The sequence below is a fragment of the Pempheris klunzingeri genome, chromosome 3 (genome assembly GCF_042242105.1).
Source record: "Pempheris klunzingeri isolate RE-2024b chromosome 3, fPemKlu1.hap1, whole genome shotgun sequence".
NCBI lineage: Eukaryota > Metazoa > Chordata > Actinopteri > Acropomatiformes > Pempheridae > Pempheris > Pempheris klunzingeri.
Genome location: NC_092014.1, coordinates 8,560,864 through 8,584,676, shown reverse-complemented (window position 1 = coordinate 8,584,676; position 23,813 = coordinate 8,560,864). Strand labels below are relative to the sequence as shown.

At 39.9% G+C, this 23,813-nt stretch overlaps 2 protein-coding genes across 2 annotated transcripts; one reads left to right on the top strand and one right to left on the bottom strand.

Annotated features, from left to right (window-relative positions):
* Positions 1–3,303: 3,303 nt before the first annotated feature.
* Positions 3,304–6,338, top strand: tma16 (translation machinery associated 16 homolog). Its single transcript, XM_070827776.1, has 7 exons — positions 3,304–3,418; positions 3,536–3,639; positions 4,642–4,679; positions 4,793–4,877; positions 4,981–5,129; positions 5,233–5,275; positions 5,554–6,338. The coding sequence occupies exons 1-7, from the start codon at positions 3,416–3,418 to the stop codon at positions 5,735–5,737; spliced, it is 606 nt and encodes a 201-aa protein (XP_070683877.1). The 5' UTR covers positions 3,304–3,415; the 3' UTR covers positions 5,738–6,338.
* Positions 6,339–8,613: 2,275 nt separating this feature from the next.
* marchf1 (membrane-associated ring finger (C3HC4) 1) lies at positions 8,614–21,976 on the bottom strand. Its single transcript, XM_070828221.1, has 7 exons — positions 21,902–21,976; positions 14,520–14,570; positions 13,734–13,807; positions 11,810–12,628; positions 11,397–11,577; positions 11,129–11,273; positions 8,614–8,933 (listed from the first exon to the last, which is right to left on the bottom strand). Exons 1-7 carry the CDS (start codon positions 21,974–21,976, stop codon positions 8,614–8,616), a joined length of 1,665 nt encoding a protein of 554 aa, XP_070684322.1.
* Between the last annotated feature and the right edge of the window lie 1,837 nt (positions 21,977–23,813).

Here is a 23,813-nt window from a genome sequence, read left to right as displayed (position 1 = left end):
CTAATTAGAACTAAACAGTTGAGGCTGATCTTGTACGTTTGGTAAAAAATTAAGTTAAAGTTAGAGATCGCCAAAGTTACTGCGGTTCATCCACAGGCCAACATGAATGTGTGCATCAAACTTGATGGCAAACTCTTGTAAAAGTTGGTGAAACATTTCACTTAAAAAGAAAAAAAAGAGAAAAAGTTCAGCCTCATGGTGATGCTGGAGGAAAAGTCAAAGAATCATCAAAGTCTAGGAGTCACTGACATAATTTTTGGGTTTATTCCTATTAAGTTATTTCATGATAATACATTTATAAATGTTGGTCATCTATTGATAAATGCTCACGGTGAGTTTTCTGTATTTGTAAATGTTAATAAGTTGTTAATAAAGGCTTTTATTTTACTCCAGCTGATCTTAAGTGTTATTCTGGAAAATGATGGGGGAATTTTTCACAACCTGGTAACCTAAAAGTTGTTATAAACAATTTGTGAACAATTAATAAAGTCATTAATTGTGTTTGAGATAACAAGGTTCATTTAGCAGCTGTTGTGGAGCTGCCACATGTATTTCCTTTGCTGAATGGAGAAATGTCTTAATATCTGTCTATGTTTAAGATGTTTCTGTGGTTTGTCTGTTTTTCTCTTAGGATTCTTATACTCAAGCTACTGTACTGAATAGTGAAAAGCATAGATAAGTTTCTGGAAAGAGAGGAGAAAAGTGTAATGACTACATGACAGCACATGAAAACTTTAATGAATATTGCCTCAAAACTTTTGACTCCCAAACCAAAACCAAAGCTGAATGACATTTTTCTGAGGAACCTGTTAATGATGCTCACTGTGTTATTTCAGTGTCCGTGACTGCTGCCTCTCTGACTGACTGAGTCACACAATCTGAGTCACTCTGCTAAAGGTAAAACTCACTCCAGTCAACACTCACTGGCTTTATTACTTGACTCACTATGATGTTTAAGAAGATGGACACAAAGTTTAATACATTTGTTTTTACAGTGTTACAGTGTGATTGTGTTTCTGTGCTACCTTATAGTTCTAATGTACTTTTTACTCCTATAGATCAAGATGGCACATTAAACAAACAGATGATCAACTTATCAACTAACACTCACAGTGCAGAGTTAAAGAATTACCCAGTGGCTCCCAATATTTTACATTGTTAATGTTTGCAAAACCAGTGTTTAGTTGGTGAGGTCATTCTAAATTTCTCACATGGTTTAATTGAAAGGATTTTTTTAGTTCCAAAATGGTAAATGTATCCAATATTTGACAAAAAACAAAGATCAGAGAAAGTCAATCAATCAATGATAATACCTATTAGTTATTTGATTGTTTTTGTAAAAAAATAAAAGTAAATAAATAGAAATACTAGTAACAATAATAACAATAATTTTTCTGAAGCACAAGTAATTTTAATTTTACATTTTCAGTTTATTTTGCTGATAAAACTTCTGTTCTTTTGTATATAAAAGGTTTTTAATGCAGAGCTTTTACTTGTACTGGAGTATTTTTACATATTGATACTCTGACTGGAGTATTTCTGTTGGGTGTCAGATTCTTCTTTCTTAGACGTGTTTGTTTTTCTGTTGGCAGATATCTGACATCACTACATAACACTTCACTGCTACGCAAAAGAAAAGTGTGGACGTGCAGCCACACTTTATTACCAAATGTACATTAACTGCTGAACTTCAAACTGAAATGTGATTGTTGAACATCGAATCCTACAACCACGGGCATTAATCTGCTCCCATTATGGTGTACACTCGTCTGCAGAGCTGCTGGGATTTTCTCCCTTTTAGTCATAAGAGCATTAGCGAGGTCGAACACGGATGTCAGGCGATAATCTTTGAATTCATCCCAAAGGTGCTGGATGGGGTTGAGGTCAGGGCTCTCTGCAGGCTGATCAGGTTCTTCTACACCAATTTTTTGATGCACCTCGCTTTGTGCACGGGGGCTTTGTTCTGTCAAATTTTTGTCACGATGCTGGAAAAACAGCCCAAGTCTGTGTCTTCATACTTCTGGCCACATAAAACACCCTAAAATTCTTATTTTAGTGACAGGAGTTCAACAAGTTTATCTCATCTCAGGTAATACCACTGACACACACTGGATTTTTGGGGAAAAATGCCTGATTTTTCACATGATAACATCTAAAGCAGAGCAGGGCTTGTTCCCTGCCTCATGGTTGATCTCTTTAACATCTGAACACAGCAGAGCCTGAAGGGCTGCAGGAGCCAGACTGGTCTCAACTGGATTCCCTGAAGCAGCTCAAACCAGACTGATCGGTATGATCGTCTCAGCCTACGCGTGTCAAGATTAATTTTGTCATTCCATTTTGATTCTGTCTGTTTTGTTCTCATTTGTTTCCTTTAACTTATTGGATCCATTCATCAGTTCTCGTTTTAATTACCACTGAAGTGATAAATAAATAAAGTTTGTACATTTGCTTATCACAGCTGTAGATCTTCAAATGTTCATCATTCAAATTACTGTAAATCTCTGTTATTTCAGAACTAAAGACGGTAATGCAGGATGGCCACTGCTTCACCTGTCTGAATCCTTGCCAAGGTGCTGGAAGCATAAAAACTGATGAAATGGTTTATGCACACATATCTATGCAGTAAATCACACTAATAAGCTTTCGGTCTTGCGTGCAGAACACCTGTGTGGCAGAGGCTCCACCTCTTAGGAATTCAAGTTTTGAGCACTAAATGTGGTACTGGGGCATACAAATCTGAGCCATGTTTGCAATTAATTACAGATATGGGGTAGAACATATTTGATACAGGAGAAAACTTTCCTATCAACAGTTTCCTGTTGGACAAAGCAGCATGTTACTGTCCAAACATCACTTTATTTTATGTTACAGACAAACAAAATAATTCCCTTCAGTAGTTTATATATAACTAAATCAAGGGAACCTAATCTCTCTTGTCAGGACAAAGTTTCCTGTCACTTCTAAGGGAAACTATTTATGCCATTAAAGAGTACGTACCAGTTGTTATGTAATGTCACTTCTTTTGTCAAGCCATCCTCATTTTCGAATAATAACCTTGTTTTATTTGCAGTGTGTAACCGCGATAGGAATTTATAGAGTATGCCTATTGTGCTTTGAAAAATATGAAGCTTGTATCTAAAATATTTAAAATCATTTAAAATATATGAGACAGACAAGATGGAAACAACCCCGAGTGATGACAGTCCTAATGTCCCAATGGCCATCTTTCACCAGCCAATTAGATAAAAGCATTGCGAAGTTCAGTTTACTTTAACTGGTTATGAATTTGTAACGCATTGAAAACCGGAACCATGTTTTTCTCGCTACACATCCGGACACAATCTGGTGACGGACCTTCACGCTTCCGGTCCGGTTGTCAACAGAGGAGCACCACGCGTGTTTTCAAGCCGTGAAAATGGTGAGACTGGTGATTTGTCAGAATGATTAATAATGATTATAGTAATTTTGAGCACCAGCTGACTTATTTACAAAAATATCTTTGACTATTATTGTTTTATCTGACCGTGTTTTTCAGCCGAAGGCTCAGAAAGGAAAAGTCCCGGAGAAAGTTGTTCACCCGTACAGCAGGAAGGCTGCTTACCTCGCCCGAGAAGAAATCAGACTGAAAAGGAAAGAAAGGTGTGCGGATAAGAGATAAAACAAAACAAAATAGAGGCAGGACATTTGCTACGTGGGAGGAAAAATCAGACCTTTTACATCAGCAGCACAGTGAAAAAATACTGTTACCACCAAAAGTCCTGCACTGAAAACCTGAAGTATCTAAAGTACACATTATGCAGGATGAGGCATTTCAGAATACTGTATATTACATGACTGGATTATAATTAGTGATGCATTGATGTGTAAGCATCACTATTGGTGCAGCAGGTTGGTATATTTTTATCTGTTGTCTAGTTTAATCCATAACATGATGATTTATATTTGCAATGAAAATCAAACTCTGTAAAGCAACTAGTACCAAATGTTGTCAAATAAGTGAAGCTTGAAATATATACTGGCTAGATGTAGAAGTATAAATATATATATAAGTATGACGTAAATATTCAAATACAGTACTTGAGTTCAGTACTTGTGTAAATGTACTGGATCTGAACAATTAATGGAAATGTTATTGAAGTCGCAGTATGGCTGAGTGAAATATCCAATATGGATGAAGGTAAAATGTGTCGCAACATACCAATATAAATGAAGTGCTGAGGTGTTACTGCGGCTTAAGAAAATATATTCTCCACACTTCTTTGGTACAGACTTTAGCAACAATCATATAATTTTTATATTTTTATTTTCAGGGAAAATGAAATGCACAAATGACCGTTCACACTAAAATCCTGACTTGAATTGCAGTCGCAATATCTATCAAAAACAAGGGGAAATTATTATTATTTTATTTATTCATTTATTTTTGCGTATCATTTACCCCTATAATGTACAGTTATATTCCACCACCGGTCAAAAAGATGAAATATGTTGAACTCAGATAGGATCTACTTTACTAACAGATCACGGCACTGCACATGAGATATTTACAGTACAGTGTGTGAGTAGTTGTCAGTGAGTTATTTTCCAAAGGTAAATATGACTCACATTACTTTCATTTAATTGGTTTCTGTGATGCTGCAGGCAGAAGACTGACAAAGCAGTACGTCTGAGCAGCACTGGTGAGCTCCTTCATCGTTCACACTAAATGTACTCGCTGGCTGAGAGGATGAAATCACACTCCATTAACACACACACGTCTCTTTCTTTTATCTGTCTGTCTCTCGATTCCCAGGTGAGAAGCTGTTGTGGTTTCAGGCTCAGTTGGATCCAGAAAAGACGGCTTACACCAAAAAAGATGCCTGTGACATCATTGAAAGGTCGTAAAAGTGGTGTTTCGTGTGACATGTTAATTTTACGTATATTAGAGCGGCTATCTGACAGCTTGTGTTCATGTTTGTGTGATTTATTGTGTGTGTGCAGGTACCTGAAAAGGTTTGATTCTGAACTGGAGCAGATTGAGCTAATGAACGGGATCAAAGGTCGGCAGGGTCGTCTCCATGGTGCCAGAGAGGCTGTCATCAAACAGACCATCGAGCGAGAGCGAGCGCAGTACGAAGGCTCGGGATTTGGTGAGTCCTCGTCAGATAAATACACACACACATTTGCACTATAGATGCCCACAGTCAGCGCTGGAAAAAGACTCAGTGATCCTGTGTTTTGTCCTCTTCACAGAGATCCCAGACATCATGAATGGGAAACATCTGAAAACATTCAGGTCGGTAGATAGTGGCTTCAATTTTCTGTTTTGTTACAAGTTATGCATTAGAAAAAGTGACCCTAACTATTTAGCTTCTGGGATTTGACAAAATGCGATCACATAACTCTATCTAGAACTCATGATTTGCAGAGATTTTTCTATTTCTGTCCTCTTGTTGTGTAACTGCAGCCTAAAAACATACTTACCTCGCTTAATTGGAATAATTTAAGATAATACAGTGATTTTAAACATATGACTTGCACATCCTGTCTGATAATGTTTGCTTATTTCGGCAGGGAGTGGACCGGTGACCTTAAGAAACTTCCAAATATTAAACTGCGAAAGGTGTCTAACAAAGGTTTGGACAGAAAGAACGAAGACAACGAGGAGGAGGAGGAGAAGCATGATGCAGAAGATGGTAATGAGGATGATGAAGATGACTTGGACGATGAGATGGTGCTGATGTCGGACTCAAACTGAGGCGTCGGAGCTTTGCTCGTCCATTCAGGGAAACGGACTGAGAACATCAGACTGGCCTTCAGCAGAGACTTTTTATTCTCCTCGTCTGCTTCATCAGTGTCTTCTCCTTTAAAGGCATCTTGTCAGTCAGTAACGTCACACCAGCTCGTGAGGGGCTCTACATTCATTGTTTATTGCACAAACAAATATGCATCGTATGTAACCTGAATATTTAATTTTCTCCAATCAGAGATAGAAAAAGAGGTTTTGACAAAGATGTTGAGTGCTGTAATGTTGTGGATATAAGACACAGAGAAAATGTATTATTATTACATGACGTGACAGTGACACTGGTAAACTTGTAGAAAAGGGGACAAGTGTAAACAACAGTCGCCGTTAGCAGGTGGACTGGTCGGTGACTCACTCAGTGTGAACCATGAAAGCTGTAAGTTACACCAGTGTAGAAATGATGGGACCTCGCAGAGCCGGACCACGTAAAAGCAGCAAACTGTCAAAACGAAACGTCAAACAACTGGGCTACTGAAGATTTGCTTAAGAGTTGATCTTAAGAATTATCCCAAACTTTCCTACGATAGTAAATAAATTCAGCTTTTTCAAAACATTACATTGTCTAAAGATACTGTTTAAATAATTATTTCTCTACTTATCATGTCTCTCTTTGGTGTCTGAAGACCTGATTGTCTACGAGGAGAGTTAAGGCGTCGGTATGCTTCAAACGCTGTCCCTCCGAACTCCCTCCTACAATGCCTATGAAGACTGTCCCAGCGTGTGCCATTATTATCATTTCAACAACTATCACATCACCGTGTAAAAGACAAGTGTAGCCGTTTGGGGGAAATTATAAATACTTTTGTCTTTAAACGACACTTGGTACAAACTACTTTTTTTTAAACCTTCCCCTGGCCTTTAAGGTCTGTGTTAGAGCTTGTAGTTGTCGATCAGTATCTGAAATCTCCAGCTGCTTCCAACAATTTAGACTTTAAGCTTAATTTAGAGCTTATGCGTCCATGTGATGTGAACGTCTAGAGCAGGGGTGTCAAACTCAATCAAAGAAAGGGCCAAAATTTAAAACATGGTCTAAGTCCTGGGCCAAACGGGCTCAACATTTAGTGAAGACTCTAATAGTGACTCTTTAATCATAGTATATAATATAATATAATAATTTTATATATATATATATATAAACAGCCAAACTTCAACAACTTTTCCTCAATAAAATAAATAGAATTTTAAATAAGTTTTTTCTTTTTTGTACTATCCTGAGGTTTTGTCTCATAGTGTCGTCTTATATTTATATTCTTTAATTATGGCCACATCAGCTCCACAACCAAGACACACAGGTTTACCTCCGATATCGACAAACAGGTAAAATTCTGTCCCCCACCTGCTTTGAAAGTCTCTGTTTTCAGAAAACGTAGTAAAATTTGGACACGTTTTAATATAATTGATAGTTCAAGGGCAGAGTGCAGACTTTGCACAATTAAAATTTCATATCGGGCAGGCTCCACAAACAACCTGCACAGGCATGTGCGTACTGTTCACCCATCAATTCAGTTAGAGGAGAAAAGACAAGCAAGGGAAGCTGCTGTTAATGAAGGTGCCAGTGTGTCTACTGCAACAGTTGCTGCTCCTACATTATCTCCAGCATCATCCAGGACAACACCACAGCCACCAAGACCTACAGCCCAGAGCTCTATGAGCCAGTAAAACTAAAGAATTTAAAATTAATAAAGCAATATGAATAATACATATTCGATACAATGTGTTTTTTACATTAGTCATTCATTTTACACATCATTTGGTAATAAATTTATTGAAGCAACAAAAAAATCTGAGGAGCCACTTGGGAGCCGAAAGAGCCGGCTCTTTTTAGGGAGCCGAGCCAAAAGAACCGGCTCTCTAAAAAGAGCCGAAATTCCCATCACCAATCTGCTGATCGGTGTGTCATTATACCTGCGGGAGGAGGGGCTGCTGCACGGGTCCTGACTAGCGCGACAGCTGTTAAGTGCATTGTGGGATTTGTAGTATTAGAGGTGGGAGTGCTGTTTACCGACGGGCCATTCTTAATAGTCACATGAAATTATCTCGCGGGCCGTATATAATTGTATCCTTGAGGCCTTGAGTTTGACATATGTGGTCTAGAGTCTCCTCCCGCTACCTGCATACACAGATGTGTTGCTGCTGACGTTTTACTACACCCAGCGTAGTAAAAACAGAACCACACGCGTGTTCACTGTCTGTGTTCGTACCACATCTGCCTCTTCACACAGTGAGAACGTGTCTTTCAAGCTCTTTTTTGTTTTCCCCTGTTTCGCCTTTGAACAATCACTTCATCTCTTTTCACGTGGATCATGCAAGCAAGTGCACCATCATGAATGCCATTCAGAAGAGGCTTCCTCTCATCTCGTTCTTCTCAGACTTTTCACGATGACGATCACGACGACTATAAAGACTTTCGGGGTTATAAGTCGTTCGTGTGAAGCATACTGAGACCTTTCAAAGCAATCGCAGGTAGTTCACACCTTAAACTCATGTCAGTGCAGTTTGAGAAAGTGCATACAGAAATAAAACTGTCAATATACCACATAACTACAGTCTTTACAAACATCTCTTGCTGATGGCTTTATTTTCCTTTACATCTCATCCTGCGTTCTGCCACATTCTTCCTTGCTTTGCACGTTCACCGCAGCCCTTCAGCCTTTCAGTTTCCCTCGATCGCTCAAGGACTTAAAATGTGTTCATTGTGTCTCAAGATCATTAATCACGAGCTGGGATGAACAACACTAAAACACTGTACAAGTTTGAATCATACCAGCTTGTATTGTGGGACGAGCAGGATGTGATTGGGGCCTCCCTCTGTGTGGGAGGACACTCAGTCAGACAGGGTTTGGTGCCGGCGCCACCGCGGCCTCCACTGACATGTCAGAGTCCTGTGCCTCTGGAGCCGCGACGGGGGCCAGGCTGACCGGAACCTCCACAGTTTCATGCCTGCCGTTGGTCAGGGCGTTGGGCCGGGCCTGAGAGTTGTGCAGGCCTTTCTCAGGGCAGTTCTGCACTGTGATGATGCGGTTGAAGGCCTTGAGGCGGCGCCAGAGCTGCAGGTAGACTTTGCACTGGATGTACATGAAGATGAGGCCGCCTGTGAAGCCTATGGCCACCACTATCAGCTTGGTCCAGAAGGGCCACTCCAGCACACCTGAGGACACACACACACGCACACAGAGCATCTGTAGGTCAACCTGCAGCATGTGTGGTGGATCATGATGGGTGGTGTGTGCAGAGCTGTGCTTACCCACTGGTGTATAGTACTTCAAAAGAGAAATTCTCCACATATCGTCTGCAATAAAGATTAAGTGTAATTTCTCTTTATTTCTCTGGCCTCTAGGTAAACGTGGTCTATGCTATTATTCATGATATACAGCAAATACAGTATATATTAATGCGTTTTTTGCATACTGCATCCACTGTATGTGTTCTGCCTCTAAAATTATGTCACAGCACGACACACCACACCATCAACAAACACAACAATGAACATACAAAAGCACTCAGGGGTCTGTCTTCACTTCAACACTGAGGGAAAACAAACTCAAATTGCATGATTAGTTTATCTATTCTCTGTATCACAGACACTATTTTCCACATTCCACCATTTATGTTGGTGTATTCTGCATATTGTAGAGATTGGAAACTCAGCGCAGTCAACCTTCAGCTGGCTGTTTTTTTCCCCTCAGTGCATGGTTTCGTTTTGTGGTCATGAGATTGAGCGGAGACTGCACTGGCAGTCTCATACTTGCGCGTCTCAAACTCAAACCATTTTCATGACATTTGCATACGGAAGGTTTTGCACTTGAAAGACTTTCACCAGTGTTTTCAAAACACACCGTCGTCAAATAGTTCATGAGCTAAAACATGCAACACCTCCAGTTTAGCTAAATGCCCTGATTCAGTTACATGTTTTTTAGGGGTTGCAGGTTCCAACGTTATCATAAACATTATCAATAAATCTACAAATCAAGCAAAAGTGTATCTTTTAAAGTCATTAATATAGAAGCTACTTTATTTCAAAGCTAAAGCACTTTGTTGCCTCATTTAAACTTGAGCTTCTGGTAGTTTTGAGGTTACACTAAATGATTTAAGTCTTTATATATATCAGTATGTTAAACTAGGTAAGAAACAAATTAAACAAACTACTTAATATGACTTGGATGTACGTGCAGTTCTTCAAGAATACTGAGGATTTCTAAAAACAGCACCAGACGTCCAATGTGGCAGAGGGACACTGATGTAAATGAATGAGCTGGGAGGTTTTTAACGTACAAAACACTAACTACTTTCACTAGATTAACAGAAAACATAAATACGAGTGACACACAACATGTATCTTCAGAATCGCATCACCAGAGTCACACAGACGAAAAGATCACCAGGTGAAAAGGTTGAAGGTACCCTGTGGAGTTTTTTGGCCACTAGTGGGCGCTATAATCAAGTGTTTTAATGGTCTTGTATATCAGCATGAGGATGCACATGTGCAGATGGGATGTGACGCAAATTTCTGCAGAGGGCAGAAGTACACACTGACAGTGGGACGGAGAAACATTTTTTATAGTTTGCCATAACTGTGACATATGCACATTTTACACTTTTATATAATGGAACAATCATAAATCATTCAATTTTTATTGCAAATATTTTTTCTGATTTGCGTTTTTACTTGAATTCTAATCCTTATTCTTTGTTGTGCACTAGCCATTTTAGGCTCCGCTCAAGAGTATGGTCCTTTTTACACAGCGATGATGAAAAATGGCTGCACAGAAGACTCACCATTGAGCCAGCTTTGCTTTTTTACATTGAACCAAACAACAACTAAGCTTGCCTGCTTTCTGTAAGCAGCAGGTGTGACGTGTAACACAACAGCGTCGGCGTCTAAAGGCATCCCGTCCTGCCGCCTCACCCTTTTTACACAGGCGCTGATGCGGCAGTTGCTACCTCTGCTGCCGGCTCAGAGGACCAGTTCCATCTAAGTGTGTTTAATAAAGACACTGAGGCAGAATAACGGCACAACATTCACGCCTTGAAAAGGCAGCGTAAAAGGGGCTAATAGTACTCTGCACATGATGGATGGCCACATGAAAAATTAAGCCTTTTAATCTGGAGTATTAAAGTGCTACCGGATGTTAACAATGTATTTTAAAAAATAGGTTTAGGAATGCTTATTGAGTAAGGAAATGTGTCAACATGTTCGTCAGGCCTTAAATATACCTTTAGGTGTGAATGCAAAGAAACAATCTGTTACAAAACTCCAGATGGTGCCTTTGATTTCATCAAACCCAAAAAAGACTCTGCGTGTCTCTGGTATGTGAGAGAGGGAGCGGGGGTCGAAGTACTGACCATTCTTCCCGAGTCTGATCTCTTCTGTGGTTCTTTTGACCAGAACGTAGACTGACCACAACATACACACTATTGCTATCAGGTGAAACAACACAGAACAAAAGATCTTTCTCCTCTCGCTCTTCGACATGTGTAGCCTCTCCCACTGCAAGACAGAGGGGTGGGGATGGGGTGAGAAAAGGGGGGTTGAAATTGCATTTATTATTACAGTCTGACATTCAAGTTCCCAGCCCATAGCTTTGAATGAGATCCACGAGCGTGTGCCTACCTTGCGTAAAGGTTTAAGCTTCGTCTCCATAATGAAGTCATACTTGCAGAGTTCACAGCAGCGGGTATCTGAGGATTTGATCCACTGGTTGAGACAGGCCTGGTGGACGAAACTCAGGCTTCCCGTGCAGCGACAAGGCATGATCAACGGGTACTCGTCATCCCCCTCACAGTGGCAGATCCTTTACACACACACACACACACACACAGAAAAGAGTTTACACACAGGTAATGATATGCAGCCTCTGTACTATTTTTATGAATTTTTATGAATGGTCCCCTTTTTGGACAATAAAGTGAAACTTGAACCTGATATTGATGATTGTGATGATTGGTGTGCACACACACGCAAGCACGCACACACACAAGCACACACACGCACGCAGGCACACACACACATAAGCACACACTAACCTGCAGACTTCCATCTCAGAGTCATCCGAGCAGTGCTGTACGGTGCCTCCATTCACACCGCAGTGTTTCTGAGGTGTGGGCACTGACATGTCTCCACCCCCTGATCCCTTTTCCTGATATCTTTTGGTAATGAGCTCCTCAGCGTCCTCTGCCAACGAGGAGCTGCTTCCTGGGCTGTGTGACTTGTAGCTCTTCTCCTTATGTCTGTTCTGTGAGCCTGATGGAGAAACGTGGTTGTCTCTCTTCATTGAGGCCCTGCTGCTGCTGCTGTGTCGCTTCTTCAGGCCTCCGCCGTCCTCCACCAGAGGCTGATTCTCCCTCCCTTCATCTGAGCCCACAGACTGCAGCTCCATGATCTCCACTTTGTGTTCTCCTCCTTTACCCCCGAGTATCCCATCCCTCTCTCGGCTGCTTCCGCTGCGGCGGCGCACTCTTCGGGCTTTCTCTTTACTCCAGCTTCGGGCCTCGCGCCATGCCTCATCCTCAGAGGTGGAGTCTGACTGGGGGGGCCCTGAGCATCGGAGGCGAGGTGGGAGCTCCCGCCGGTTCTTGATAGCCCGCTCCCTCTTCTCGCCCAGCTCGCTGCGGTCAGAGCTGAGGCTGCGGTCACTCAGCTCCTGTTTGCCGTTGGTTTCCGCGCAGTCAGAGGCGGTGCAGCTGTTCCTCTTGCGGCGATGACGCCTCTTCACCTGCTTCTTCTGGGCCTGAGCCGATGAGCCCAGAGCTGTGCTAGTGACTGTCATCACAGTGGTGTGTGTGTGCTTGTTGTATTTCCGTGATTCAGAAGCATCCTCCTCTAAACGGGTCAGCTGGCCAGGACTGAACACACACACACACACACACACACAGATGAAGATAAGTGGTGGAAAAATAAGATGAAATGAGTTGGAAAAGAAGAAGAAATGAATGTGATGACATTAACCAAACACATGGGCTGAGGCCTGATTTTATGCACTTCAAGGGACACAGTAATAAAACATAGTATTTTAGAAATTACCTACGGTCTAGCTATGCAGAATGTTTGTCTTTTATTTTGAGATATCTGTATCTCTGCCTTCACCTCAGTACAATGAAGGTGAACTGGATTTCACTGTGGTGAAATAAAAACAGTGAAAAGCTCTTTGCAGAATCTGGCTCTCTATTACTTTGGAAAATAGCTGGCTATTTTGATAATGGCTGTTTCCCACAAAAAACAAATAATATTGCAATAATTCAACTTACAGGAACAAGCCTAACTTCAGCACATTTTTCCAATCAATGTGAAAAACAAGTTCCTTGAAACTCCCACCAGCTTCCGTGCTTGCTGGAAATTACGCTGGCAGGATAGCTATGTCATTCTCTAATGAAAATAACATGTGATCCACAAAATGAGACATGATGACTGAGTGATGAAGCAATAACAAAATCAGCAATTTAGTCTGATTATCAGGTATTCACAATAGGAGACACAACACAATAGGTGATTATGGGGTGATTTGAGCATGAGATGTGACAAATGGAGGTCCAAGCACTCACATATAGCACATCACGTGTCCATACTGGTTTCAAACACAGCGTCCTTTCATCCTCTAAACCACAGGACTGAGCCAGTCAGTGTCACGACTGCACTACGAGTGCATATAATATGCTGAAGGATCCAATCAGCCTTCTCACGGTCAATGATTGCGCTATGGGAGCATCACTGAATTTCAGCATCCATTTTAATTTTGTTAATGCCCCCAGGGAGCAGCAGACCATGCTAATTGAGTCTCCCACTCAGTGGAGGAGATGCTTTAAACTGTCCATGTTAGTATCACATAGAGAACTGCAGCTGCTCTGGAGCCCGGCTTTAGGAAAGATGTTTGCAGATATTCAAGGAGCAGCGGTCTCTCACTTTCCTCTGTGAGTGTATTTCTGGGTGAAACTTAAAGAGGCGGCGTCTCACCTGCATATGTCCTGAGAAGACGGGGTGATTGATGTTCTTGAGGCTGTGGTCAGTCCTGCTGTAGAGTTGCTGGCCTGAAACAATGAACAGATTAAAATTAGCTTCCACGCTGCCAGACAAGTACAAAAATCACTTTTGATCTTTACACACTGTCTAAAAAACACATAATCAAAAAAAAGGTTAATATTAATGTAAATCGTAAACATTGAATGAAGTAAAAGAACCCAAATTACGCTGACAAGCGTACAGCCCTGACGTATTACTGCATTATGATGTTACAAACAGTGACTATGTAAACATCCAGGAGCAACACGAGAAACACGATCATTAATTTTCAAGTGTTTCTGACTTTCTTTTTAACTCTAGTTTGGCCTCCAACAAATCCTTACAAACGCAAGACAAGAAATCTTTTTGTTCATTTTTAGTTGCTGGATGTTTGGTGTTTTACATCAGCTAGTTTCATTTAATCTTCCTGATGCTGTTAAAATTGTCTGTATCTGGTGAGACTGACGCTGTTCAGGTCGTAAAAATTCAAGATAATTTGCTAAATACACTAAAAGTGACCTGATGAGGTACAAGTGTACAAGCTGAAACATATAATTTAGTGTCTCATGAGATATAAAGCAGTGTGTACAGCCTTGTATTGATTGGTCTCTAACACTTCTAGCACTAGCACTAGCACATTGTTGCACATCAGATTCTGCTTGGGTAAACAATGGTACCGTATACACCCTGAAATGTGACCTTCATATTGGCCCTTTAAGCTCTCTGATATTCAGCGGTTACCTTGGAGATGTTACTGGATCGACTCCCTGAGCGCCCGGGACCCTTCCTCCCCTGCAGGGAGACGGAAAGACAGAAAATCATTACAGAACACAGTGATGCTTTAGTGGCACCTGAGTAGTCTGATGTGTTTAAACCAGCGATTCCTCTTGCACATAACACTAGATATAAAGGTATAAAAACACATTTTCACTGTATTCACATCAACACAGGAACTCACTCATCTCAGCATAACGTTTTAGTGGGATCTGCTGTAGATCATTTTTTAAATGTATTATTAGTCCTGTGTAACTGTCAAATAAGGTTTAAAATGCCCATATAAATTCTGGAAACCCGACCTGATGTCTTGATCAGATAATATGAAGAGAAGAGGCGAATCTTCATGTTTGGAAAACTGAAACAAGACATCCTGCTGTTGGTTTAATTTTAGCCAAAATATTTCCACATCAGAAACTGTACAAAGGCACTGTCAACTTTTAAAATTTGATTTTTAATTGTATGTTCTCCAACAAAAGGCCCCCAAAACCAGCTTAGTGTGAGAAATGTGGATACATTTCATACATTTAGTGTTGCTGAAGTGGTTAAAGACCCCTAGCATCGCCATCATGTTCTGTCTTACTCAGAGTTGGCTGCTTCTGTGTTGATTGGTTAAAATCCAACATCAGAAGTCATGCGTATACACGTGTCCTGGTTGTTTCATTGTGACCCCAGCTAAACCCAGACAATCCTATTACCTGGTTGTCCTGCTAAGTGTACAAGATGCTGCTCTGCAATGTGTCTCTATTTAAAGCAAACTAAAAGCACTTTTCCAAGGAGTTCCTGCATCGCTGATTGCCGGAACTCAACTGTTACACCTTGAACTTAATCTGATGTCCTCATCCGCTGCCTGCAGCATCTTACCCAAGTTTCAGTAACCGGTAGGCGGTGCTGCAAAGTTACCACGTTTCAACAGTTGTGAACCACAATGTCATCCCTGGTATTTGATCTATGTGTTTTCTATAATATTTCTACAACACACTGTAAAACCTGGTCAGCTAACAAGTGGGCAATATATACATTCTTATATTACAATATTGATTTAAATCATGATATAATAAGTATATAAGAAGTTCATCACATTGACTACATTAACTCAAATAAAAATCCCAACTTCTCCTTAAAATAACCCTCATCATTTATTTGGTCCATATGGTGAATGAGAAGCACTTGTTTTTTTGGCCCTAAAGCACAAGAATCTCTCTGCAGATATCCAAACAGAGCATGTTGACTTCACACATACTTTGATGTGGGTTGGGAGAGCTGTAGTTAGAAATTACCAGATTTATCAAGCAAAGCTACAGACCAGAGCTGTCGCGATTTTCACTACACGTTTATTGTGGCCAAAAGATTTCATAATAACGACATTATCACAACATCTACAGAAAATTTTGAAAAACTAATAATAAAGTCAAATTATCAATCAGTCAACTTCATATTTAACTTTAATTATTGTGTTTTTGGCCAATGAATTAAACTCAAGATACAAGTTTAGGGAGGTGGAAAAAGAAGTCTGTAACCATAACTGTACAAAAGCATACAAAAAGAGAAAGTACACTTAATGGATAGTGAAAAGGCAACCATATGAACCTATAAAATAAAGATCCACATGGCCGATCAACTGAAACAATCACATGCAGGGAGCAGCAGTCAGAGGGTTTGTGCGTGAGACCACAGGCCACAGACAACTGCTCACTATGAGATACTATGATTTAATGCCCACTGACTACGTCCTTACACACTTTTTTCCTCTTTCCCATTCTCTGTCTATCATAAATTTTTATGAAGATAGACGAGCATGTTTAGTTTATCAGAATTTAAGATGCAGCGAAATACTGTCTGAATGTGTATACAATATTATTGAATTTGTATTAACACAATATCAATATTTCATTTTTAAACATCATGGTTACTGCCAATACCAGAATATCGTAACATCCCTCAAAGACTTTCTATAACAACTGCAGCAAGAAATCTTTTTTTCGTTCTTCCCAAAACAACTTTTCCTCCTTTCAGTTGGCTTTCATCCCCAGCTACACCGCTGACGTTACTGGCATCCAGGTGCATTATGGGATTAAATAAGCCTTGTCCCAGACAGTGGAAACACACCTCCAGCCTCAGCTGCCTTCTTCCTGTGAAAATGTGCTGGATTCTCAATGAGCTACGCATGTGTGAAAACAACACACACACACAAACACACTGAACACACACACACTGAACATGCCATGGGGACAAGCAGGATAACCTGCCAAATGTCTGGCGTTGGAGTGTGTGGGCAGTGGAAGCTGAAGCATAAAATAGAGTGGAAAGTAAAGAGATGTTTGATAGTATATTCCCAGGAGGAAAATTTGATTTAAAAGAAAACTGTTGTTATTCTGTAAATAAATAAATCCAATCCAAACAAATTCAACAAATACCATGAACTGATTGTATTTCAATTCAACAATTGCGGTGTTCTGCAGGCTGCTGTGTGTACATTCACTTTCAAAAAGAAAAAGAAAGAATGTGTCAGAGATAATTTTAATGAAATGAACTTATTTTTGCATTTAATTTTGCTCTCTGAGGTCTGATATATACTTTCATTAGAAAAAGAAAAAATAGTAATTTACTAAGGCATTTGAACATTTAATTTTCAGCAAACATATACATACATACATACAATAAACAAGAATGTGGACTATTTTCAGCTGTGTGCATTTACGATAGAAGGACGGTGTATGTGGGATTGACTCAGTGACAGTGCTCATGTTCATTGTAGTGAGGGAACGTGTCATCCTTAGCAACGGTGTGGCTCACTTTGGACATAATGGACAGCTATGGCACAGAGGAATAAGATATATAAGGCTTTGGCTATACAGATGTCATTGTTTTGATCTTTTGATGGGATTTCCTGACTATAATAATATGTATTAAAATACTACGCAGCTCTGGTGGCCTTGATGCTGACACACATGCTCAGCTATGTTAAAATAATATTTAAATGAACACAAATAGTCTGTAATACATGCCTGCTTACATGTAAATATCGGTTAGTGGTCTGTTTGTCAAGTTATGATATTTATAAATAATATATACACTGTAGTACAAATTGTTTCAACAGTATCAAAGTTTTAAGCTTAATCTATCTGACAGGATATTTACAGAGTTTAAACTCAATGTTTGTAATGTGTCATGTGGGTGGCTTCTTTATATTTTTTTATACTTGATATATAAAGAGCAAGACAGAGCGTTCCTGTACCAACCCACACATAGACACAGTTGTGGGTACACTCTGTGCAATTCAGGGAAATAAATAAGAGAGACACTGATGACTAGAGGACTGCATCATCTAAGCTGATCAAGGGATTTGCTGATAGCCAGGTTTAAATCAGTAGTCCTGCGTGGAGTCAAAGCAAACTCTGCTGGGTGTTAGAGGAGATGGACACATGTACTGGTCTAAAGGCACGTGTTTGTAAAAATAATAATAATAAGCACTTTTAGCACTCTTCAAAAGAAAGTTACAAAATGCTCTACATGGTTTAACTAGACTTAAAACATTTCAGGACCGAGGCAAATAAAATCAGGCAATTGCAAGAATACAGAAATAAAACTGTAATAAAGATAAAAAAAAATAATATTAAAACAGATAAAACATGTTAGCAATAAAACAGCATACTAGAATTAATAACAGGCTTTTTTAAAAAGACACGTTTTGAGAAGTGATTTAAAGGATGTCACTGATTCTGCAGCCTAAGGGCAGACAGTCCCAGTGCTGAGGGACCTTGACTGCAAACGCCCAGTCACCTTTAGTCCTGAGGCGGGACTTAAGAGCTGCCAGCAGAGCTCTGCTCGAGGATCTGAGGCTGAACTCACAAGGGAGCAGATATTCAGCAGTGTAGCTCGGAGCTGAACCATGAAGTTCTTTAAAGGTGATCATCAAACACCTTTGATATGATCTCATCCTCTAGTATTTCTTAAAAGCTGAGTAGCTGCGTTTTGTACCAGCTGAAGGCATGAGATGATTCATCTACATAACAATGGTACTGGATCTTATGTTTATTTTTGATATGTCCCAGTGGTAGCCTGTATGTACAGAACACCAACGGGCCGAAGATGGAGCCTTGGGGAACTTCAGGTTAGAGGGGCCACTGAAGAGGATTACCCATGACTACAGAGAAAGTCCTCATTTTCAAGGTGATTAAATTGGATATAATGATCCACAGTGTCAAATGCAGAGCTCGAATCCTCGAATTAAAGAGTCACCAGAAACAGTTATAAGTGAGAGGTTGTTTGTCACTTTGATGGGAGCAGATTTGGTGCTATGACATGCAGGGAAACATGATTGGAAAATTGAAAGAAATCAATGATTTTGAATGTTTGCAAATGTTTGCTAATGTTTTGTAGTTTAACATATCAATTCTTCATTGTCATGAAACTGATTGTCTGCTAATAAACCACATATTACTGCTCCAAACTTAAAAAAAGGTCTTTAAACTAAAATGTCTTTAATTATGAGGCCTACATCTGTGTATATGTGCTCTTCGGGTGCACAGAAATGTTCAGAATATTTTTAATTTGACTGAATTTGCAGATGTTTGTGCCCTGTCAGAAAATATTACTTGAAATACAAACAATAAATGTAAGTGGCAAGATGGCGCCGTGTGTGGCGCACCGTCTGCCACTGCTACCTCTGCTTTATGTCGTTCTGATTTTATTTTTAAATGCTCCAAATGTGTCACGTCCGGTCAGTCGTGTCTCTCAGCAGTCTGACCGTCACTTAATTCGCATGGCCCTGATTAACACAAGATCCCTCACGAATAAAACTTTTATCCTGAACGACTTCTTCACTTCCCACTTCCTGGACTTTCTGTTGTTGACGGAAACGTTGAGTAAACCAGGTGACAACAGCGTCTTCTCTGAGCTCCTCCCCCCTGGCTGTGCTTTCCTGAACTCCCCTCGAGCAGCAGGTCGGGGAGGGGGTCTAGCCTCCGTGTTCAAGGGCACCTTTGGGTGACGACCTCTCGCTACAAATAACTACACCTCTTTTGAAATACAGTTATTTGTGATTGAACTTGCCTCTCAGATCTTATGTGCTGTTGTGCACCGCCCACCTAAATATTATAAGGACTTTATACGTGAGTTCTCTGAGTTTTTATCAGAATTTACTCTTTACCTGACCAGCTTGCTACTGATTTTAAGAATCTTTTGGTTTGTTTTGATTTAATCCAATCAGTTGACGGACCTACACACAATCTTGGTCATACTCTGGATCTTATTATCTCCCATGGACTCTCAATATCTATCAGGGAAATAACTGAAGCAGTCATCTCAGATCATTGCCCCATTATTTCTGAATTTGTAGCCCCTCAAGTATCCGGTAAGCCCCTTGCCACACCTCGTCAACGGCGTATCTTCACCTCCTCAACAGCTGGAGAGTTCACTGCTGCTTTTATGGGCACACAGTCTTCTGACCTCAGTGGCCCGATGCATCCTTCATGCCCAGACGATATTCTGTCCTCATTTAACACCACCTGCTCCGGGATTCTGGACTCTATTGCCCCTTTACGTAGTAAATCGGCTAAACCGAGAGCAGATACCTGGGTAAATGACTCTACACGTGCCCTCAGGCAACACTGCCGTCAGGCAGAACGAAGATGGAAGAAGGACAAACTACATGTATCCTGGGAAATACTAAAAGACAGTCTCACTGACTATCAAAGGGCTATGAAAGAGGCAAAATGTCAATTTTTATCCAACACCATTTCCAGCAACAGCCATCGCCCCAGAATTCTGTTCAACACAATTAACTCTGTTGTTAACCCATCCACCTCTGTTCTGGCTGATGCTTCAGTCAAGACATGTGAGAATTTCCTTCACTTTTTCATCGATAAAGTGGCCACTATCAGACAGCTTGTCAGCAGCAACTTAAATGTTGACATGCCCACTGCTCCAGCTCTTTGTCAACTCTCACTAAAGTGGTGCAACATTTGAAACCCACAAACTGCCCTTTAGACATTGTTCCTGCCAAATCAACACAGTAGTTAGGGCTAGTTTCTTTCAGTTGTGTCTCCTGGCCAAAGTCAAGCCTTTTCTTATGCATACTGACCTTGAAAAAGCCATCCATGCGTTTATCAGCTCAAGACTGGACTACTGTAATGCATTGTATATTGGCATCTCCCAGTCATCCATCAGCCGTCTGCAACTTGTACAAAATGCTGTTGGAAAGGGCTATATAAATAAACTTTGATTGATTGATTGATTGATTGATTGATAAAGAGATGTTAGTGCTTCAATCGATGTCCTCTTTGTGTTCAGTACAGAGGTGTTAGTTAAGTAGGCTTTTAAAACAACAAGTTAATATGATAATGCTGAAAGCGTTGTTGTAAGGCACATTTGATGGTGCTAGGGTAGACATTTCTCTGTGGTTCAGTCACAACTGGAACAACTTCATAAACAGAAAAACATTATACTCATACTAATCTTCTCATCGAATGCTTAGTAAGAAAAACTGCAAAACCGCATTGCTATTCAGTCTCACTACCGTCCCTGGCTGACAAAGCCAACAAAGACACAACAGAAACAACAGGCTAAATGAAGAGAGAGAACTTAGAGATTTTAAGACTTTCCCATTACTTTTGAAAAGTTTATGGAGAATAATGACTAATTGCCAAACAAGTATTGTACATATTGGATAGTGTTGTAAGTCATGTACACTAGCAAAGCAATTAAATCATTAAAACAGTGGTTGCACTTCTGTAATAAAGTCATTGTTAGTATATCTATGGGTGAATGTATAGGAGAATCAATTTTTTGTATGTGAAAGTGTAAAATAGTTTGAGCTAATGAACAGGTGTTTGCTAAAAATGTTACTGTTCTCTCAAGATGACAAGACGACATCACTTCAATTATAAATATGGCGACAATAAACACAATTACAGGAGAATACAGAAGAACAAATACAATGCCAATGTTTTGTCACTATGAGCTTCGAAAAAGTAGGAGGAAATGATGAATTAACAGCAGACAATGTACCACAGAAGCAAGTACAGTACTATATTAACCTAATTATACTTCAGTGAAAACACGCAACGTGTGTCTCCTACTGCATATATCGGTCTGTGACATCTGTACATTAGTTGCATCTTAATCATAAACAGACTCAGTTTTCCCAAAAGTTGAATTACACCAAAGCAGTGCAAACATTCAACAGACAAAGATGAACATTGCAAGAGGCGATGCACACAAACTGAAAGACAAAAGACCACAGTAAAACCCACCGGTGTTTCTTGCTCAAGCCTCGTATCAGTCTCTGCCCACAGTTTAGTGGTAATTAAGTGCTGTATCAGAGATAACACCCGATTGTCACCTACCTGAGAGTCTGCTCCTCCTCCGACACTCTGATGCACAGCAGAGACTTCAGTGAGGCTATGTGCGGACATGTGCATGTTTCTGCGGAGGGGATTAGGTGATGCAGCATGGACTGAGGGTTATATTTTGCTCCTGTACCCTGGCTCAGGATCAGAAAACACCTACAGCCAGATTTAGACAACCAGCCATGAAGCTGCAGCTGCACTGTTTATATTTGACTGAACACTTGGTATTCAGTATTTTTCCATAGTATTAAACATTCATTAATAAGTAAGGCAAATAGGAATAATATCCATTGCAATAAACTAACAAGTGTTAATACTCAAAAACTCAGCTAATCAGTCCCATCAGGGTTGTGTATTGTTGTGGTTGTCTCTGTGGCAACATAACCAAACAATCCAATAACTGTCATGAGATTCTGACTCTTTATTGTTCAGTCCTGATTGGTCCAGGAAAATGCTTCTAATACTTAAATACTAATACTTTCTAACATGGCGTCATCCACCTCAAACCACTGACAAGAGCACATAAAAATCACAATTAGAAAGAAATCCCACATGGAATAAAACAGATACAATGAAACAGTACTATAACTGGGACAGACAGTAATGTGTGTAAATCCAAGTTTGTATCATTCAAAGTAAGAAGGTGATTAAGGGCCTTTAAGGGTAAAAGCATTTAAAGTAGTGAGATGCAAACTTATATTTGTATACTTGTGAACGACAGAGACTGTAGATGAAGACTATGATCATAACCTACGCAGCTATATTTTTCATATTCAATAGAAAACCGTTTTGAGACAGTTCTAATTGAAATTTAAAGGACCATATGACTGTGTTTAGCTCTTTATATATGAATAGTAAATGTTATCATGTAAATGTTTCACTTTTGCATTTTTAAATGCGAGCTGTACCATTTTTGGATTGGACAGTCATTGATCTCCATCTTTTTCTGTGCAGTATGAAAATCCCACCAGATAATGTAACAATGTCACTTTATGAAAAATTAATACAGACTTGATTTTCATGTTGAAGGGTTCTGATTTCAGAATTCTGATAGGACTCAAGAGTATGCTAATTTATTTAACAGATTTTATATCTAAATGATATCAATGGAAGCCAACAGAAGTCTGAAACAATATGACGGAGACCATAAAGAGCTGGTGGCATTGTTAAAACACGATTACGACAGAACCATCAAAACAATGATGCACAAGCATAATGTTTGCATGGCAGTCTCTGTGGAGAGCCTCTTGGCCTAAATGTGTACCACTTCCTGTGTTTGATCTTTGCTGGGGTCCCTTTGCTATTTGCTTGTTTTCACTTTAAATTGCCAAAAAGGCAAAAGAAAAAAACAGATGTAGCCTGCAACTGTTCAGACTTTGGGTCTAAAACTTCTACTTTACACTTATATGAGACACAGCTGCCCAGTGTCTAAAGATGTTGGATTCAGTGTATGTTAATGCTGAGTGGCCATCATTGTACGTGAGAAAGAGTACCCTCTAACTTCTATATATAACTCCCTCCCTCCTTGTAGCCCGAGCGGTAAAAAAAAAAAAAAAGCTAGCAAATACATAACTTGTAAATATTTTACAGAATGACTGAATTAAAGTTCATTTTTAAGCATCTGGTAACAGCACTGTTGGTCACTTGTTTTGCTCCTGCTTTAGTGCTTTACCTTAATTTGGATAGCTGTAAAAACCTAAAAAGTCCAGTCTTAATGGAAAGCTTTTTATTTTGTGGTGTTGGAGAGGCATTTTTCCCATATTTAGATAGCCGACAGAAGAAATGTTACAGGTTGTGTAAGAAATGACAAAAAGCTCTAAAAAAGCTAGTAACCCAACAGTCAAGACTTTTAGATGCAGCTCTTCTGAATATTAAAGCCAGTGAATAAATGACACCACAGTACTGTGTC

Excerpts from the sequence above, each read along its gene's own strand:
- marchf1 (XM_070828221.1), bottom strand. The coding sequence starts at position 21,976 with ATGCACATGTCCGCACATAGCCTCACTGAAGTCTCTGCTGTGCATCAG. Across the intron at positions 14,571-21,901 it reads GAGGAGGAGCAGACTCTCAG|GGGAGGAAGGGTCCCGGGCG; the intron begins GTAGGTGACAAT and ends GTCTCCCTGCAG. Across the intron at positions 11,274-11,396 it reads AGCTTAAACCTTTACGCAAG|TGGGAGAGGCTACACATGTC; the intron begins GTAGGCACACGC and ends TCTGTCTTGCAG.
- tma16 (XM_070827776.1), top strand. Across the intron at positions 4,878-4,980 it reads GCCTGTGACATCATTGAAAG|GTACCTGAAAAGGTTTGATT; the intron begins GTCGTAAAAGTG and ends GTGTGTGTGCAG. Across the intron at positions 5,276-5,553 it reads AAACATCTGAAAACATTCAG|GGAGTGGACCGGTGACCTTA; the intron begins GTCGGTAGATAG and ends TTATTTCGGCAG.